Raw genomic sequence first — 20691 nt, 5'->3', positions numbered from 1 at the left:
CAGCTTCATGAAGCGGTGGCACAAGACACACCTAACAGGATCTCCTTCTCCCACACCACTATCCAGCCCCATACTACAACTGGCAACTCCATTGGGCATTGAATAAAAGTCTAGACTTTGGAAAAAAGAAATTTCCCCTCAAGATTAGCACTGAAACTAAGAGGCAGCACAATCCATAGACAACTGTGTCTGCTGCGATGCTTACAAGCACAAGACAGTATTGAAATCTTACATCAAGACTAGGCACATACCTGATTTGATGTCTGTAATTCACGAGGATGCCACACAGCAGAACTGATGTTTAGTCACGCAAAGTCCCCCACCCACTGGCTTTTGCTCGAGAAGGCACACAGCAAGCATCAGTTCAACACAGGTAAACAAGCCTTTAGGTATCAGTTTGGTTTCTGCACCAGCAGAAATCTTTTACCTACAAAGTGCTGCCTGTAAGCGTTGGGAAGGAAGAAAGTGAAAGCGACTCTTTCAAGCTTCACACACAGCGTGGAAAGACCCAAACTAGACAATAATCCATTTGGTTCTTTTATTAGCAGAAGTTAAGAATACAGCAAGTAATAAGATCCCATCTTATATGGAACCATCACCAGAGTCCCCAACCATCAAAACCCCAGAATGTGCTTCATTGCTTCCAACAGTAAGCAATTTTTAAAAAGAAATATACTGAACAAGGCCACTATTTAATGGGGAAGGAAAGAAGCTGTAGGTCCTAACTATTCTATGGCAATAACCTGCACACAGAGCAAGCAAGCCTCTGACTGCTGAGAGTAAGGCATTCAGGTGCCAACCTGGGAAGAGTTCTCAGCAAGAGCTACAGAAAAGTGCACAGCTAGGTCGTTTTTATTGGAACACACAAACTTCTTGAACGGAGAGACTGACTGGGTTAAGAATAGCAGGTGGAATACTGTGTTTTTGTAATAGTTCTGTGCTGCGTAGGACCAGGTTACAATCACCCTTCAAGGAGTGAACGTGGGATGATCCAGGATGGAGACTGCCACTTCTGCTGGTACTGTTACAGAGGCGTCCCGAAGTGCCTTACAGACAACTCTGATTCTGATATGTACCATCATGCTTTCCTCAGACACCAGTATACTTCCTGCCAAGCAAATCTACATCTTTGACCAGGATGCCAGTGCTATTAGCTCTTACATCCAAGTTAATACTGCTCTTTACTTCCTTTCAGTACCACACAGACCTGTGACGAACTACTTCTGGCCCTACAGGCATCCAGTGTAGTGATCCTACTGAGAATACATCCCTCTAAGCTTGCAGACTCTCCTGCAGCACCTCTTTCTGAAGCTGACCTTGCTCTCGGATGCTTTACAAAGGCTCCATTCAAGGGGTGAAGCCTTAAAATCCAGTCAACTTTAGGAAGGCGTTCTGCTTCTACTTGACTCCGTTAGGCAAAGTAACTCCTCAAAACACACTCCTCATGACACTCAAGGTATGGGAAGGTCTCTGCAATTCACAACTTTCTCTTGACTGATGAAAATTCATACTTGCAGAAGTCTTAAAAATAAACTCGTACACAACAAAAAAAACCCCTCCCTTTACTTTCCTTCCCTGTGAAATACAGCATTTTATGAGCTGTTTAACTCACCTGTGAGAGAGGTAATTGCTCTGAATTTCCAACTAAACACCCCAAGCAATACCTGTGCCATAACAAACAAAACATTCAAGTTTTACCTTACAACTCCAAAGATTCTCCTTCAGTCTGGCTTCTGACTGGGCTCCAAAGATCAAGCTACATCAATTACAAAGAGAAGGGTATATGCCTCCCCTTATATAAGAGGTGCATCTGCTCCACAGCAATCCAACTGAACTCTTAGTTTTAGGTTTAAGAAATACCAGCAGTCCCATTGCTAAAGCACAGATGGGAAGCAGACCTAAGGAAGAAAAAAAAAAAGAAAAAATAAAAGGAACTGCATTGGGCTGATTGTGGATTTTTCCTCTTAAAAAGAAAAACCTGCAGACTCCCTTGGCACATGGAGCCTGACACATGAGAAGGTAATGTGCTTGAGGTCTGCAGTAACTGTTAACTCCAAGTCCTGGAGCGCACAGCTTTCTCTTACCAGCCCATCTTAACCCCACCTCTGTTTCCTCTCACACACTCAACTATCTTTTGACAAGTGTATTACCATCACTTGTTCAGACAAAACAGAGCAGGCCCGCAAATGGCAACCATCTACTCAACGGGGGCCTTTGGATATAGGCAGGCACTGATGGAGTTGGACTGTTTGCCGTTTCATGTGCAGTTATCCCATCGTGCTCCACTTCATATGATGAGAACCAAACCAACCAACTAAGATCCACTATCCAGAACTACACAGGCCGCACAAACTTGGAAGGCAGCTGTCCCACATGCTTAGGCAGGGCACAGACGTATCTTTCAAGCTGCTCAATAAACAAACTTGCTAACACTGAGACCTGGATGACAACACAATTAATCCAGCCTTCGCTACCCTTGTACACATGTACTGAACCTACTCCAAGTGCTGGCCAGGACCCCACATTGCCCAGGGCATGCTGGCCACCAGGAAAACCTGCAGGGCCAACATGCCTAACTCCTGGGAATTTTACCTGGTCCTCCTGCAATCATTTATTTTGTGCAAAATTGAAACAGTGTGTGGTACTTGCATGTTGCATTCTTTACAAAAACCCTTTTCCCCCCCCCCATCCCATTGTTTAAAACATTTATATAAATTTTATTTAAACAGAAAGTTAGAAATCTTATTTACAATTTGTTTTTCTCCCAAAAGAGCATCTAAAATCAACTCCCAAACCCTCCAAGAGGATATAAATTTAACCTAGATTTTTTTTTTTTTTAAAAAAAAAAAAAAAGGAAACTGCTAAGCTATCCCTCCCCAGTTCTACAAATAAATATGGCATTGAACAGAAGCCGATTTGGAAAGGGTCCTCTGTAGCTCAATCTGTAGATCCCAAGAATAAGTTAGGGTTTCAGAATTTCCTGGTCTTCAAATTGATTCATTCCATTGCTTGAGGTATAGAATTTGTCTTGGTTAGTCAGAATCCCCATGAAGCTCCGTGTCCCATCAGCTGAAACATGGATTCTTCTTAGGTATTCATTTTGCTAGCCTGTATGCTTCAACCGCACTTGCGGTACTGTTTTGGTTACGATCTTGGGCTGAAGGCTGGTTTTACTGCATCCCTTCTTCCTCTGTGCAGCCTCCTCCAACTGTGAAACGGAACTCCTGGAGATTTGAAACTCCGTGGAAGTGCACAAAAGCACCAGCCACTACAAAGACGTGAAACAGCTGATGGGAGTGGAACTGCAGAAAAGAAAACACTTATGTTCAGCCGGGGTACTTTGGGTTCTAGCACTACCCTGTTTCCAAAAAAGCCACACATTCAGCTGAAGTACACAGTAACACGTAGCAGTACCTCAAACCACAAGCTGCAAAGTTCTCCAGGTTGTGTATTGAAGTCCATCCCTCTCCCATCATTAGCAAAATAATCAAGTTCTACACACCCACACACATCCATTTCTTTCAGTCATCTTAACCAGCTGGTCACACCTCTCTGCGAAGGGACAAGCATAATTTCAGAGCTTTGGGCAAAAGGCTAAAGCAGGACACTTAAAATTAGTTCCTCCACACCACACAGGTGGTTTATTGGTAAAAAGGGCTCTCATACAGATAAAAGATACAAACTCTGCTCTGGTCACAAGCACGAGTTTTGCTAAGTGGATTTTAAACATTATTTTATTTCTCTGCCACAGAGAAACAGAACAGAAAAAAATGGTATTATTTTAAAACCTAGAAACAACCAGATGTTCTGAATGAATGCCCTGGATGCTATTGATTATAGTACAGCAGAATGAAAACCAGAAGGGAGCTACATGACAAAGCATGCCCTCGTCTGAGGGCAGCCATACCAAAATACGGATAATGCTCTTGAAAAATTTCTACAGATGTGTATTTGCAGGCTCCATGGGAAGCTTGGAAGAGTTGGTGGTACACCAGCGCTTTTGGAGTCTAGCTCATTATCATAACAAGGCTTTGTTTGGCCATTTAAACAGACGTAGCAAACTGGTGCCATGCAAAACCACTCAAACAACCCAGGCCTCATTCTCACTTCTGGTCCCTTTTAGCAGCCTTAAACTATGCTAGTGCAAGTACAGTGGCCTTCCAAAGGCACACCGTCCTCTCATCTCTACTTTTGCTCACCCTATTCCTTTCTTTACATCTTCCCTATGCAATCCCTCCTCCACAGACTTCATGATCCTTTCCCTCATACCAAGCTTCACCCACTCGCCTGCTCACCCCACTTTCCCTTCTTCTGGGCCACAGATCCCTCCAAAGTCTACCATCTCTATCCAGCACTTTCACTGGCCGCACAAGATGAGCTGCCAGACATGGTGAAGGTGCCAGAGAACACAGTGAACATGAGAGAAATACCCTGCTTCTGTGCAGAGTAGTGCATGGTTAAGATGTATTTGCAGGATTCTCAACACACACAGACAAAAAGGTTCAAAAAGTTGCTTACCTATCTACTAAAGCTATCTAGTGCATGTGCTGGGTTGAGTTTGCACACCAGCAGTTACCTCAGACCAGCAGGCACCAGGTAAGCAGGGCTCAGAGACCCCACAGTTGTTTGGCCCCTGAAGACCTATGCTTCTGGTGCAGCAGTTTGATACTTGCAATTAGAAAACATTGACACAACATCCTCCAGCCTCAAGGGGAACAGCTTTCATGTTGGTCTCCTCATCCAGTCATCCTGTAGACTCACCCAGATGTCACACTTGCCAGGGAAGAATCTCTCCGGGATGCGGGCAGCATATAGTGCAGCACCAGTGATGTACAGGCATGCCATGAGTGCCAGCCAGCCTATCTGCCCCATTGTGGCTGCTTTCAGGAGCCCCTCAGAGATGACAAAGTGCAGGGTGGGAATAACCCCACTAAGACCCAGACCTAGAAATACTCCTGGGAGGTAAAGAAAATGTGGGAGAGTCAGGTTTGAACACAGTGGCGGTAAAGGGAGACAATGAAAACATAAAAGCTATGGAAAGAAAACTCAGTATTTGCCAAAGCAGCAGAAAGGTGACAACTCTTGAAGCCGGAGGTCCCCAGAAGCGCTTTATTGTAAAGGAAGTTGAAGAATGCACAGACTTCCTTCATATACCAGAAGCTACCTAGGTATATGTTCCAGCAGATGGTGAAATATTTCGTTTACTGGTTGCGTTTGCCAGCTTTAACGCAGAGTCAGTTGCACATGTTGGTCGGTAGAGGGCACTGAGACTACACGAACTACGGCTCATTCTACCATCATCTCCCAAACGCAAGGCAAGGGGAGACAACAAAGAGATTATTTATCTTATACTGTACAAGTAGTCCTAGGGAACAGAAAAGTAGCATCTGCAGATCATCTTATCTGCCATATATGAGAACACAGCTTATTCATCTAGATCTTATCAGCAAGTACAGATATCTTGTAAAAAAAGGGGGTGGGGCAGGGGGTGGGCGCAGAATAATCGTGTCCCATCCACATATTTTAAATTTGGAAGGCTGAACTCTCTGAAAGTATACCTACAGCTTGTCCAGGAAATCTAGATTTACTGTAGACAGCATGTGCAGGTTAAGTAACAAGAAATACTACTATTCAACCCAGCTGTGTGCACATTCCATAGCTACCCCCTAAAGCTTTCTCTTTCTTCCTACCTCAGAACATGAAATCAAATCTGGTTTTGTTCAGGCTCTTTGTCTTAAATATGTATTTTATCTAGGCAAATCACTCAGATTAATTCAATCATTCAATGATTTGCTAGTGTCTGAGCCTAGTACTACAAAGACAAGACAAACAGGAGAAGTACACATACACACACCAAGCAGCCCATCATTTTTTGAGAGCAAAGTTGCTAGATATAGCTAGGAATACTTTGCACTACCTTTCCTACTGCATGTGTTACTGTCCATTTCAGGAATGCACTTCCAGGACTTGCACCAGCCCTTATCTGTGCATCCAGCTGGCTATAACAAATGCTGAAAGAAAATCAATCAAGCTCCCAATCCAAGAACATTAGCTTTCTACAAAGTTATGCTCTCTTAAGTCTTTCTGAGACTTTTTCTAAGTGGCAAGTAGGAAGGAGGCAAGGCAGTCAAGAAGCAAAACAGTTAACTTCAGGTCTTACCTGCCCTTACACCCCGGTATTCAGGGGTTGCAAACATGTCCCATTGTGAGACAATTATGGCTGCAATGCCCAGGACACAAATCACAATCAAGTAGATGAAGCAAGGCTGAGGGTTGCAATAGAAGGAGTAGTACAACCATGGTACAAAGCTGCCCATTATGAGAAGTGCAATGCCAGAATAATCCAGCCTAGAAGGAAACAAAAGTGTTTGATAAGAACTGTGAACCATTGGAAGTCCTTAGTAGACCAACTGTCTACTTCTCACTGCAAAATGAATTTATTTTCACTACTGCAACCTTCTTCCTGAAGGCAACTCTTCCACCAATCCCCTCCTACAATAATGGATTACCTTGACAGACAGCTAGTAAGGCCATTTTTGGACAGCCATCAGCAATACCTACAGCAGCCTTTAGACCAAAGCTTTTTGAAGAAAACTCAGATTTAAGCTCCAGATGAGGAAAAAAGCAGCACAAAAAAAAGAGTCCTCTAAACACAAAAAAGGGCACACACAATGTTGTGAGAGCCAGCCAATACAAACACTTCAGTATCTGAGAAGCAGGAGTTAGTTAGGCATCAGCTTAAAGTGACCACTGGGGAATAATGTTGCATTTTTTCAACCCTGTTTCTAAACACCAGTGAAGAAAAGGAATTCCTACAGCAGTTGCTTTTTACCACAAATTGACAAAATGCTCCTACAAAAGATGGAGTTAATTTTTAGGGGATTTTAATTGCTGGGTTACTTCAGAGGTGGTTTTGCAGATTACACAATCCTAGATTGAGTAATCTTAGAAAGTAAGAGATATTTAGGAGCAGCCAAATAAGAACACATAGTAAAACAAAAAGACCAAGACATCTGACACATATTGTGGAGCTGCCTTACAGAAGTTTAAGATTCAGAGTTACTCAGAATTGTTGAAACGACAAGAACTGACAGTTGCATTAAAAATTCAACGTTTTGCAACTAAGCTATTACTTACAGCAATAAGATGCATGCACACACCTGCCAAACAGCAGAAAACGAAGGAGTTAAGACTAAAACAGCACCACAAAAACTCATGCTGAAACAAACAATAATTAGAAGAAGCTGCACTGAATCTCTGCTCAACTCTGCTCCAAAGTATGTGCCATCATGCAACAAACAACTCCTACACTGGAGCTCCAGACATAAACCCTAACCCTGTTTTCCCACCTGTTTCGTATTTGGCCTACCCTGCCTCTCTAGGCACTTACTTGGAGAAGAGCCGGGAAACACCTTCAGAGTGGCAATAAACTGTGTGGAAGAGCCATGAGAAGGAGAGGCAGAGTATGGCTCCCAAGAAGAACAATCCAACAACCACTTTCTCCTGCACAGGTGCTACAAAGGACATGTTTGGCCGGAACATGTAGAAGATTCCCAGACAAAGAAAGAACACGCATCCTGAAAAACAGAAAGACAGAAAGGCGTCAAGTTCATGCACACCGAAAGCTTTTCTTTCTAAAAGTGTAACTGTCATGTACAGGAGCACTAAACATAGGAGCTGCATGACAACCAGCAGGCACATGCAGAATAAAGTACTGCCCTGCTTCAGTTACGCATCCCAACCACATTTCATCTTAGACCGATACAATACAGACTTGCACGGACTCTCCATTTTTACTTGGTTTCCAAGATGCCTGTCCAAAGAGAAGAGTTTTCCCTCCCTTCAAGGCTCCTTGCAAGTTGAAAGCCACTCATATAAGCTGCAATTTAAGTGTGTTTCTGTGGCAAGAAATGCGATCTCAATTAACACCTACACATCTGCGGGGGGAATACCTACCAGTGATTTATTAACATTCAGAATTTTTTTTTTAGTCCATTCATTTGTATTGAATGCCATAATTAAGAAAGTCCCATTCAACCCTCATGGGAAAAAATTAGGAGAGGGTTACCAACCTTTTAATTTAACAGGTTACTACTGGAATGATAATGCTGACCACCCCACATCCCTTTCTATCTTGCTCTCAAAGACAGACAGCAATAAAGCCAATTAGCATTAAAGCAAGCTGAAAATACCTAGAAGATGTGTCCAGATGTTACCAGTCTCTGTATGTATTCTGAAGATACTCTTGAAACAAGCCCGGAAAGAAGGCATGGGTGGTCTGTGTCCATGCAACAGGTAGTCATTGTCCTTTAGCCAGTCAGGCAGAACATCATGGGGAATGACTCTCCATCTGCCCTCCCATACCTAGAAGTTAGAAGATTATAGTTAAATGTAGGGAATTGACTTCAACTGATGTATGGCAAAAGTCAAAAAACCCTTATTAGCAGAAATGTTTATCGGTAAGTACAGTATATAGAAAAGGGCTGATGGGACACACATGTCTGGGGAAAAGGCTTTACACTTGAAATATAATGCTTAAGTCACTGTTCCCTATTGAAAACATATCATGAAGTTGAGCTACACTACCAGAGAAAGAAATACTTCAGCATTTCATTGAACAGGACATCTATTGGGCTTTTTTACTGCTAATGAAGTATTTAATTCATTTCCACATTCTGTTATTTTCAAAGATCATCCTTTCCATTTAATTGAAGAAGCCTGCAGCTAGTTCTCTCCAAGAAATAATGAAAGCCTGGTCTTCCAACCACAAGCCCATCCAAGTATACATCTGCTAGCATTTGGGGAAGTCTAGCGAAAAAGCTACGCATCAGCACCAATATGGGCCAGAAAGCGTGAAGTGGCAAGAGTCCACTGAGAAGCGTCCAATCCCTTGATGCAGGTTGGAGAACAACTGCTCCCACACTCCCAAAACAAATGATGACAGATCAGTTAAACGCAACAGATCCATGACTCTCAATTCCATCAGATTTCTCCTTTAAAGGGAGAGAGAACATAAGTGCACACATCCATTCTTGCAGCTGGTTCCAAATGGGAAAAGCGTGCACAGGTGTTCTTAGCACTGCTTCAGTAACGTAAAATACATGGAGTCTTCAGTCTGGTGACAGAAGCAGCACTGCCAAGCAGAGGTGTATCGGGGAATTGCTTTATGTACCGGGGTTGTTTCTGCAGTGTTCCTTGGATTTGTCATCTGGCTAGTAACACAGCAGCGAGCCTGAAGAATCCTGAAACACTAAGTTTAAAAAGCTACATTCTTATTTCTGTTTCAACAGTAAGAACCCAGAATTTTTAAATCCTTTATGGAAGCAAAACAAAACCAATCAGAATAACCAACCCAGTTAAAGACTGGGTTCTTAAATACATTAAAAAAAGAATAACTGGTGTACTTCATGAATCAAAAATTTGAATTGAGGTAGGAACAGCATGAGGGAATTAATTTTACACAACTAACCCTACAGAATATTTGAAAAGTGGAAAAGATGCACAGTTTAAAAAAAGAACACAAAACACAAACATACCACACTCATAAAACAAAAAAAAACCAAAACCAAAACACCAAAAAAAACCAGCCCCCACACTAAAGACTACCAAGTAACTAGGGTGTCTCAGTATGAACTATTCTTTGATGTTTTTAAAACCAGCACGAACAAGTGTACAAAGGGGCAGCATTCCTTTCACTAAGAAAGGAGGGCCAGACACTGATACAGCCCCATGGCTCTAAGTAGCAGCAAAAATTGAGCCAAGGTCAGCAATTACAAAATCTACAATGGATTTATTTAGATTAGTTTTAACACAACCTTGATTTCCTTTCGAGTGAGGGACAAAGCTTATTCTACAATGGATGCAAATGGTGCTGGAAAAGCAAAATATTTGCAAGTCTGAAGAAACCTCAGAAAAAAATGACCTTGTAAATCAAAGTGCCTTGAACCAGAAGGCTTTTATTCTGCTTTGCACTCACCAGTGTTTCTCAAGACAGACTCCTCAGTTGCATCATCAGCTTTACAGTCTCATTTGTAATCCCTTTTGTTCCATGCTTTACAATTCATTCATTTATGACAGACTGAGATCCTGAGAAGCTGTAGTGTTATTAGTGATAACAAGATATATTATATCTTGATGATATGCCCATGCAGGGATGGTGTGTACCTGCTCTCACATTAGTAGCGCAGCCTTTTGCCCACTGGAGCTTCCTAAACAAGGAAACTACTTCAGCAGTTTTCAGATAACCTTACCTTACACACAAATTCTTCCATTCTCTCCATAGCATGGTGGGCTTGTAGAAGAGGTGACATACCCATAAACCCTTCATCTTCTTGAGGTGACTCATCGTTGTGTTTATAATCCTCAGAACACTGGAGGGAAAAAAATAAATAAATAGAGAAAATGCTTTGTAGACAGATGAACAGAGAAAGGTGATGCTGTTTTCCCTAGAAAAACTACGATTTGAGGTCTTGGCAAATAAAGACGTCTTCTTTCCTTGTACAGCACTGAGGAAGGAATTCAAAAGAACCAGCAAAAGAAAATATTACGTTCTTAGGTATCTGAGAACAACTCACATGTCTAATCCATTTTGCACATGTTTTCACCAGGTTTGGGAGAAAGCAGTGTTCTTCTATATGTTATGCTTCATTAAAGCCCAGATACTGAGTCCGAGGCTTGCAGCCTACCCACCTCTAGGGAAGGATTACTTCCTATTTTATGCTTCAATATCACTATGCCTGCCTTAGTACCTCTACAATGTATCTGGCATTTTAGGATAATAAAAGGCAAGCCAAGGAGAGGAATCAGTTTACCCTGTTACAAATGATTCACCTCAATTTTTAGTTCAAATCTGAGGTTCTATTCTGTTTAACCGACACTTCTGTTCAGCTCATAATCCAGTAATGGACACTGACTCATTTGTTTGACTTTCAAGATACTTCAGAAACTAGTACGAAACTTCTGCTGGTTAGACAAAAGGCAAGTTATCAAAGAAAGCAGTAACAGACCTCAGAGTTTTAAACAAAATTCAAATAAGGAGAAACATTCATATCTTCAAGGTGTAACAAGAGAATTATGAAAACAAAAACAAATAAAACCCCTGAGCCTGGATATTCAGCTGTACACATCACTAATTACTTGTTAGTTTTCTATCCTATGTTGACTTATCACATCACATACATATTATGATACACTCTAGCTTTCCGTTTAGGAAAAAAAAAAAAAAAAAAAAAAAATCAACGGGACCACAAGAGTCCTACATTGATTGCCATTTGCTTACTACAATGCTCATGGCCCATCAGAGACTCCCCTCAATGCTTCAGCTTCCAAGGTAAACAAGTTTGAGAAAGCTAGAAAAGAAAGAATGAGCCTTCTGTACCCTTCAGGCTTGCCACAGAAAGCTGCTATGCACCTTATGGCCAAGCCAGGAAAGCCCCACAGTCTGCTCTGAGACTGGGCTCCTCCATATTACAAACCACACCACTTTTCTCTCTATTTGCATATGAAGTTTAACAACTTTAAAATCAAGACCACTTACTGAAAATGCCAAAGCAGCTGAGAATCTAGTATATACCCTCACATTTTTTATCTATGAATTATTATCAATAATGTTCAGGTTAATGTCCTGAATTTTGAGTCAGAGATCGGATCTGGCTGCATATTTGTCCCACATTATAGCTCCCTCCTTAAAGTGAGGCCTTGTTAACTATATCCATCAACAAGTTCACTGAACAAATTGCTTAAAGGTTTAATTTTTTTAAGTACAAGGAGACTTCTTCCAACCTACAGTAAGCTATCTAGATTTCAATGTTTTAGTTTTCCAAGAGAGAGAAATTACATGCTAGTACTTGCTTTTGTACCCAAGGCTTGCAGTAGCCACTGAAGCTTCACCTTTTGAAGAGCTGTCCCCCCATAGTTCTTGACCCAGTTTTACTTATCCAGAATGCAGATCTCTGCTATGTAATATATAGTATACATCCTTTGCATTTTATGTATGACCTCACACTTGTCCACACTAGGACAACTTGATTGACTAAAAGCATCTTTGTAGATAATCCATGTCCCTTTTACTGTCTACTCACCTTCGTTTACCACTCCAGTCAACACCACCTCTGAGCAAGCCTTGGCAACGATTTCATATTTTATAGCTGATTATTGATTTAAATATTGATCAGTTCCAGCCAGATCCTACAGCATTATAAGACAGTATTAAATAAACTTTCATTGCCTAAATTATCCCATTAAGTCCATGGAAGGCATCAGGCAACATCAAAATGTAAATAGGTTTAATATCCCTCTAAGATAGACACATGTCCTGTTGGACCAGAAAGTGTATTAACAACAAACAAACTTGGTTTCATTCTGACTCAACAACATTCACTGACATTATTTCCCACACTGTCAATTTTATTGGCTTTTTCTACTAATGGATCTCTCTGGTTAGGGTTCTCAGATTTCAATATTATAAATAATTAATTCACAACCATAGAAACATAGAATGGTTTGGGGTGGAAGGGACCTTTAAAGATCATCTAGCCCAAGCCCCCTGCCAGGGAGTCTGGATAGAGATGCTCATGATAGTCTGCACAAATTTCCATCTCCAGAAACACCTTACAGAAAAGCAAGGCTGGTGTTTAAGTTCCAGTATACCTGATACAAGAAGCACTACTATGCCTTTTAGCTATTCCCTCCCCCAGCACCACACAATAACCAGCTGGAATGGGGTGAACAACTTAGTAATCCTCAATTTACAAAACTGGGTTGGACTGAATGAAAAAAGGTCCCTTACAGAATCAAAGCCTGTATTCACTGCAGTCTGCCCAGTGACTCAAAGCCAAAAAAATGTTCATTTCCCCCTCTTCATGTACTTTCACTTCTAAGATCATGGGAAGGTTTAAATCTGAACAGACTGTAAAGCTCGAAGAGCACAGCTATTTATGAACTGGTCCAAAATTTTGCATTTTGGCAACGTGCCTACAAATAAATCATTACTGAGCTTCTTTTAGTGATTAAAATAATTCATATCATAGACACAGTCCAGATTACTGCCAGAAAATGGAACTGATTTTATTATCTCGTTCCTGCCATCAAACCACAAAATTAGCATTCAAGGAAAAAACCTAAAGCTCAGCTTCTTAGTCCTTTTCTTGCTATGGAGGCAAAATGAGGTCTGCTCTGGAATACACACCCTCTCTCAACTCCTTCCCTTATCATCCTATTAGAAAGAACAGAAGACTGTGCTTCTTGGAAGCTGGAAAGCTATAGTTGGAGTGCAACACCAATGCCAGTTTTCACTTGGAAACCTGAGGGAGTCTATTGACTTTCAATTCCTCAGACAATGACTGAAGGGGGAAAAAAATACCACTTTTTGGTTCAGAAGGCATATCGTTGTTAAGATTTCCACTGTGATAAGTTCCTTTGTATCGATTCCCCCCATTCTCTCTTCTTTGGCTGATCTTATCAGAAATTCAAGAAAATTCTAGAACATAAACAAGCATATGCTTTAGGACCTGTTTTCAACTATTTCTAAGTTCTATCCACAGAATCACATTTTAAAATGGGGAACGCATTGGGTAAATAATCTCACTTGCCTAAAACCACGCAAGAAATGAGAGCCCAGAACAAAACACTGATACTGACACTTTTAATGAGGTGTGGTATAGCCTGGATCAAGTGCTTTCAGAATAATTTTTGCCTTTGTACTTTCTAGATCATTGACCAAAAGGATTTTCACTCAGCTAACGTTTCAGATTCTTTTGTGTCATCTAATTTACTCATTTTCTTTCAAAAGCAGCTTCAAATTTTGACTTAATCATTCTGTGAAATCTTTAGAGCATGTTAGAGTATCTTTAAATAAAAACCCTCATTCCCTTGTTTCATTCACATTCACAAGCAAGTTTGTTGCAATCATCAGCTGTCATTCTGCTGCACATATGCAGTGATGTGTAAATCACTCATACAAATCAGAAATCATGGCTTCTGTATACTTAAACTTGAGAGAGTCTGGACACCTAGTTCCATCAAAATGCCAAACAGTTCTTCCAGCTTTAATCCTACCCCCTTTGCAAACTCAAAGTGTTAAAGCTACCAACAAACATAGTACAGATACCTAACAAGAATGGAAATTACACGACAGAAGTATAAAAGCATCTGTAGGTTGAATAATGGTACCAGAGAATAAACTAAACCTGAAGGACAAGTGACAATGGCCAGATGAAAACAGTTTTACTGGTTGATCCATATTCAGTTCATTTTGGGAGGTTTTCCAGAGTCTTTTGTAGTAAGTGATAGACAAGAAGGTAAAAGAAAGGTAGAAATCAGACTTAATTATACCACTTTGTACAGAGATCCACGCAACACACTTCAAGGGACAGATCATCTTCTAAACAAGAATTTCGGTGCATGCTTCAGTAGGTATGCAAACGTTCAATGCCTAAACCAAGACTTAGAGCACCAGAGCAAACAAGAGCAAGAAACCTAAGAGCCCAATTGCACAGTGCCCACCATTAAATAAGTTTAACATTAAAATATCACTTTTTTTAAACTTGTGCAGCTGCTGTAGAAGTTTAAATTTAGTACAATTTGTTGCTTGAATACAGTCCAAAAGTCAGATCACATAGCCAAAGATCCTGTTTCAGTGAAAATCTCAGTAAAACCTGCCCTAGTAAGTGCAATATATACTTCTTGTTTACTACAACAGCTTATCCTTCTCACATAGATAAACAGTTTTTATACTACTGCTCTCAAATCTGTTAACAGACACACTTTTTATTAATGCCCTTACAATGGAAAAGGCTGTTAGAAGTCAAGTTGTAATGGAAGAAAAAGATTCCAGAAATCCTTTTCCCACTTGGACTTCAATGGTAAAAGCAGTTTCTTGAGGTCCGAGTTTCTCTATGTCAGTTTAAAGATTTCTACAAATCTGAGTTTGCACGTGGATGTTACTTGCACAGATGACAAGCAAGCTCTTGTTCATCACTTCAGACTGCAGTTTTGCTAGAAAATGTCATCAACCTGTGTTTACTAGAGTGTGCAAACTGAAACAAATCACTTGAATGAAGCCACCTAAGAAGCTTACTCTGGCAAAAGGGGTTCTCTTCTCTCTCATCCCAATCTTCCTTTACACTGCTTCTAGCACCCCTCTGATCCTTGGGTTGAATAGCTGATCCAATACTAATCTGGCAGAAATTACTCACATTTTTGCTAGGTGACCTTCCTATCAGATAATAAAGTTGGTTCAAATAACCAAGCAATTTAAGAGCTCAAGCTAGTGCAACAGAAACAACAGGAGCATCAGCTCCCATTTTACTGAGATCCACTACAGAATACTTTCTGGGGATCATGTGTGAGGCCAGGTTTCTTTTTGACACATATTAGTTGGATGCAAAATGATCTTCAGGCCTCCTTTGCGTAGTGTTAATCAGTTAGAAAGGGAGCCTAAGAACCTAGTTAGGCATGCATTAAGGAAGGTTAAACTAATGATCACTTCAAAATGCTGCTGTATTCACAGAACTTCCAACAGCTTTCAGGACCACACGTTCAGAAATTTGACAGTTTTCATTGGTTGCATGTAAGGTATTTGACGCAGAACCAGAAGTACACACATTAACCAGTAATACTCGTAACCGTAATACAAGTCCCCTAAACCCCAGAAAGGGCAGAACTGTCCTGTATTAAGGTTCCTTTTTGGACAGAGTCATTGCTCAGTTACTCGACGGCCGAACTGACTGCGCACATACCTATGTAGCATTAAATTCTGGAGTTCATAGAGTCCCATGTCTCAAAGCTCAACTGTTTGTGATGGCAATTCACCATCAAGATGTCACCAGTGCCCTAAAGCTCCCGTCACAGGAATTTCCAAAGCGCGATGCAGTCTCAATACGTTCTAAAGTTCTTGCTTCCTTCAGCTGACAGAGGCTTCCCCCCAGAACTCTGTCCTGGTATGAACACGTCATTGTAACACAGGCAAGACAGTTCAGAGAAAGTAAATTACTTAATATCCCACACCTTGGTGTTAATCATACAACTCGGTACTTGTATACAATTCTATTCTGAAAATGCAAGTTGTAAATGCAGGCATAAGTTTTCTAATACCACTGTTACCCCCCATATTAAACTGAAGACACAAAGACTTGGAATTTTTGCTCTTTTTTATCTTGATCTCATCAGATGAATGATTAATAGTGTTTAACATGACACTGAAGTCATTTAACATTTCTTGAGGCAGCATGCCAGATTCAGTAACTCAAGAGCATTCAACATAATGCCCAAGATACATTCACAAGGCTGTAATATAAAAATGCTATTTTTCTAACCATAGTCCTGTAACATCCTTTTCAGCTAGCCAGACTGCTTTTTTCAGCAGCTCCTGTACCCATTCTGTCAACTGACCTTTTACCAACCCGTCTTTCATAAAGGGAAAGCAGTGATAGGTTGGTGCCATGCCATTTCTAAAAGCTCGTTGCACATTTTTCAGAATTTCATCAGTTTACGTTCTTTGGATTGTAAGCAATTAACTGGAAAAGCACAGCACCTTAAAACTTTCCCTGACTTCCTCCAGCTTCCGCACATACCACGTTATTTTAGAATAACAGCTTTGCCATTTAGAGTTTATGTTCTTTCTTAATCTGACAGGCTTGTAAACAGAGATACACCACAGCTTCCAAAAGGCTAACTACATTCACCCTCTACGCAGGGTGCGCAAAGCTGTTTTTGCTGTCACAGGACCAAAAAAAGTCTTTCATTAGCACTGTGCCAAAGACCCTTTCAGCCTACTGGTCAAAATGTTAAGTACTCAAAGGTTCCTGGAGTTGAGCATTTCTCCTTTGTAGGTCACCTTTTTATAAAAAGCTACACTCCATTTAGTACAGCACTTGGAAATGGTTTTATACAACTGGTCATAGATGCCTGCTTGCTGGCACTCATTAAAAACAAGGTCTAACCTTTAACACTCGCTTAGCAACTAGTCCTAGGACAAACTCACATTTTGGCTTCAGCAACCTTGCTAGTACACCCTTATTAGGACTATCTTTCAGTGAAAAGGGTTTGCTGAATCTCTAAGCTGTAGCAACTACCGATTTTCCGTCATTGCCCAGTACCTGACAAGGGCCAAGGACCTCGATGCCCACATGTGCTAATCAATACACTCGGGAGCAAACCCTGTAGAAATTGTTTCTACTACAGAAGATTCACATGTGCCATTTTGTGCTCCTCTGTCATTGTTAATCCTGACAGCAGAAAAAAACAAGCATGCTGGGCTTAGGGAAAAAAAGTGCTCTGTTAAAAAATAAACAAAGAGAGACTGAAAGTGCACTGCTGAACTCAACATAAGAGAAGAGTCAATCAGTCTAAAGCAGCTGAAGGAAGATGCAAGTTAACCCACCAGTACAGCACTCTTATCACTGTGAAAGGCCCTCATGTCCTGTACTGCTGCCCAGATCCGGCTGATACAACCTCCAGGAGAACAAAGGCAAAACCTGTGGAATCTAACCCTTGGCCAGGGAAACAGTTGTGCCAGTGAATTATAAACAAAACTGCTCCCTCCCTCTCCTAGTTTCAACACACAGCACAGCAAGCAGTGGTTACAAAACCAGCTGGCAGGCAGGCAAACTCAGCAGAGTACCAACACCTCCCCTCTCAAAGAGCTAAGACTCTTCAGACTAATAGGAGACAGTTGAACCTTGCTGCAACTTACCAAGCCACAACCTATTACAACTTTCTTAATTTACATGAGAGTTTTCTGGGAGATGGGGCAGACACAGAGACATGGCCATTTCCTACACGTTACCAGACTTCCGTGCAGAATACTGTCTGCTCACGGTTGACTAGGTCACCAGTTTGTGCCTTTTCTGCAGACATTCAAGCTCTAAAAGCCTGTTAATAAACCAGGCATGCCAACTGTCAGTGAAGGACGCATCAGCATCCAACCACTCAGGCCTGTGGAGCCTGTAAACTATCTCCACAGACATATCACGTGTTTCATACTGTTTAAGTGGGAATATGTGGAGATATATCCACACTCTGCCATTAAAAAAAAAAAGCTATTTGTAAAGATACTAGATTCAAGCACTTACTTCAGTGACTAGCAGTCTGAGTAAAATACACATTACTTCCACTACTTGGAACACCAAGTGAAGGAGAAATTCAGACGTTAAGATTTTTTGATCCAAAGTAAAAATGTCAATTTGCATGCTTTCGAAGAAATAACATTCTTTCCCAAGAGTTACAAAAATGGAAGAAAGGAAGAGGTGATAAAGAAGTCTACAGAACAACAAATTTTGAACAGTCTGCTTTAAAATGAAAGCAAACATGTTTTGGTGGGACCCCAAATTCTGTTATGCCAGGCCTCTACCATACACATTCAAAAGACAACCTCTACCAACAAAACCTGTAACGCAATGCAGGAAGAAAGCAAATACAGAAGCAGATGCCAAGTTTTTTAATCATAACTCCAAAGTACCAACAGTAAAATGCTAGACTGAAAATAAAGCTAAATAGTTTCAAACTGGGCAAGAAACTTCCAAGTAAATCTATAAAGAAAAAAAATTAAGGCAATCAGAACTTGAGTATCAGCTGCAGAAAGACCGTTAAGACAACTGTCTATCTCTGACCTTCAAGACTTCGCCTAAATCTTTTGCACTCAGCAGGCACCATAAAGGCAAGCTGACAATTCCACGAGTTTACATACACCCTTCTGTTAATGTCATAACTATTTTTTCAGTCATATTTTTGTAAAGAGTAGGTACACACTTCTGTAATAGAAAAGGCTTTAAGTTCGCAATTCAAGTTAAAAGCCTCAAGTCATTTGCTCACCTTCAATTATTCTAAAACTATCCTTTCGTACCTTAAAATCCATTACATCCTTCTGCCTCCCTCCCTCAAGTCACTTTGGTATTTATGCTCTAGAAAGACTCTTGTAGCTACATGCAGGTATCATTAATTTTGTCAGAGGTCAAGTAAGTTCCACTTAAAGTCAAAACCCATGCTCCCCAAGAAGCAATCCAGGTAAGTATTTGCCCAATTTTTTTCTGCCCACTCAGATGACTTCAGAGCTATGCACACCTCCTCCCAAACCCTTACTGTAGGTCATCAAACACTTAGAGCAACAGGTCTCCACTCCACGGGCACACTTCAGTGCCACACAGGACAACTGCGCAATGCAGCTCAACTGCATGAAAGAAATCATCATTCAGGAACACGGAAGTCTGATGACTGGAACAAAGGCAAAGAAAACAGTTCTGTTCATCTCCTGTCACTGACAGGTTAAAGCATAAAAGGAAAGAACTAAACACAGGTTTTAGGGCTGCACGAAGAGCCCATTTATCAGGTTATAAGTAGTCACATGCATTTGATTGTGTCTGCTTAACAAAGCCACAGTGAGATTTCTTTAGGAACTATCACTGCTGGAATTATAAAGGCAGTTAAGACACAGAAACTCTAGGACAGGAGAATGAATGCTGTCCCAAAGGCTAGGCAATCCAGCATGCTACAGAAGGGAAGCATCTGCTGAAAAATGCCTTATCAGCACACACACAGCACATATGAACTGGGGGAAGGGGAACAACCAAAAGTTTAAACTGCTGAAAAAATGGGAAGAACTATGCAGCTTGCCTGGTCCTTTTCTCACCACAAAATCTTTGACATTCAGATAAATGATCACTAATGCTCAGTCACGGAAGGTACACCACTCCTCTGCCACTACACTAATTGCATTGTTTAAACAAGATAGCAAGATGTGTATCTATTCTTTGGAACAGAGACTTGGAAGAGGGGATAATCTATGAACATATACGCACTCTAGGAGAGAAGACAGAGCTATGGGATAAAACACAGACTAAAAGGTTCAGGTGTAAAAGGATATTGATTTTATGATCCGTATCTTCTCATAAGCCTCATCATAAAACTGGCAAATTAACAGCACTGGCAGAAGAATGCAGCTGTTTTATTGTTTTGGATAAGCATGCTCAACACAGCTAGTAAATCTTTGCTACATGTATTGAGTGAACGGCAAAATTTACAGAAAGTAATATCTAATGTAATTTTTTGTTCACAGCTATGCAACCATCCAGGTAGGTTACTGGTGTCAGGGACAAAGGTCTAAGAAAAAACTTCTGGGGCTACATTTGATTTCTTAATACCATTTCTATTTTTTTCCATGAAGATGCTTTATTTCTAAAGAGGACCTATATTTTGGCCCATCAAAATTAGAAACAGGTAGTATACAATGCAAGCTCCAGGAGAGATGGAAAATAATTCTGAACAAAACAATGGTATGCTTACACACACCTCTTTAGAAAAGGCTATTAAAATAATTCATCAAATTCATCAAAACTCCTAACTCTTAAGAGCTCAGACTGCTTCCTCCTACACATGGAGCAGAAAGTGGATATACAAGTAGGCAGACAGAAAGCAATCTTGTATAGGAGAGTCTGGGATGGATTTTCTATAAAGGAGCTGCAATGATATAAATAGGGTGATAGGAGGCAAGCAGAAAAGTAAACAATCCAATATTACCACAGGATAAATACACACATATTTTTACAGTAATACCTCAAGTCTTAGGCCCAGTAAATTTCGGGCAAGTATTGTATCTACTAGAATACATCTGTGTTATGATATTCAAGAAAGGCAGTATGATTAACTTGTCAAAACTAGCAGCATTTAAAAGCATATTAAATTATCATGGTGCTTGGA

At 40.7% G+C, this 20691-nt stretch overlaps 1 protein-coding gene across 3 annotated transcripts in view; it reads right to left on the bottom strand.

Moving 5' to 3' along the window:
- Positions 1-2845: 2845 nt before the first annotated feature.
- ADIPOR2 (adiponectin receptor 2) overlaps positions 2846-20691 on the bottom strand; it is a 43394-nt gene continuing 25548 nt past the window's right edge. For 2 of the 3 annotated variants that reach the window (XM_056338978.1, XM_056338977.1), the window contains exons 3-8: positions 10251-10370; positions 8193-8364; positions 7391-7577; positions 6161-6348; positions 4762-4955; positions 2846-3302 (exon numbers count right to left, since the gene is read on the bottom strand). In XM_056338978.1, the coding sequence (XP_056194953.1) occupies positions 3171-3302; positions 4762-4955; positions 6161-6348; positions 7391-7577; positions 8193-8364; positions 10251-10370 (993 nt within the window). In that variant the 3' untranslated portion in view covers positions 2846-3170. Of the gene's footprint in view, positions 3303-4761; positions 4956-6160; positions 6349-7390; positions 7578-8192; positions 8365-10250; positions 10371-12080; positions 12163-20691 lie in introns of those variants that run through there. The other variant, XM_056338979.1, reaches the window with a different exon arrangement.

The sequence above is a fragment of the Falco biarmicus genome, chromosome 5 (assembly GCF_023638135.1).
Source record: "Falco biarmicus isolate bFalBia1 chromosome 5, bFalBia1.pri, whole genome shotgun sequence".
Classification (NCBI taxonomy): Eukaryota; Metazoa; Chordata; class Aves; order Falconiformes; family Falconidae; genus Falco; species Falco biarmicus.
The sequence above is the reverse complement of the archived record's forward strand: the minus strand, read 5'-3'. Positions and strand labels throughout refer to the sequence as shown.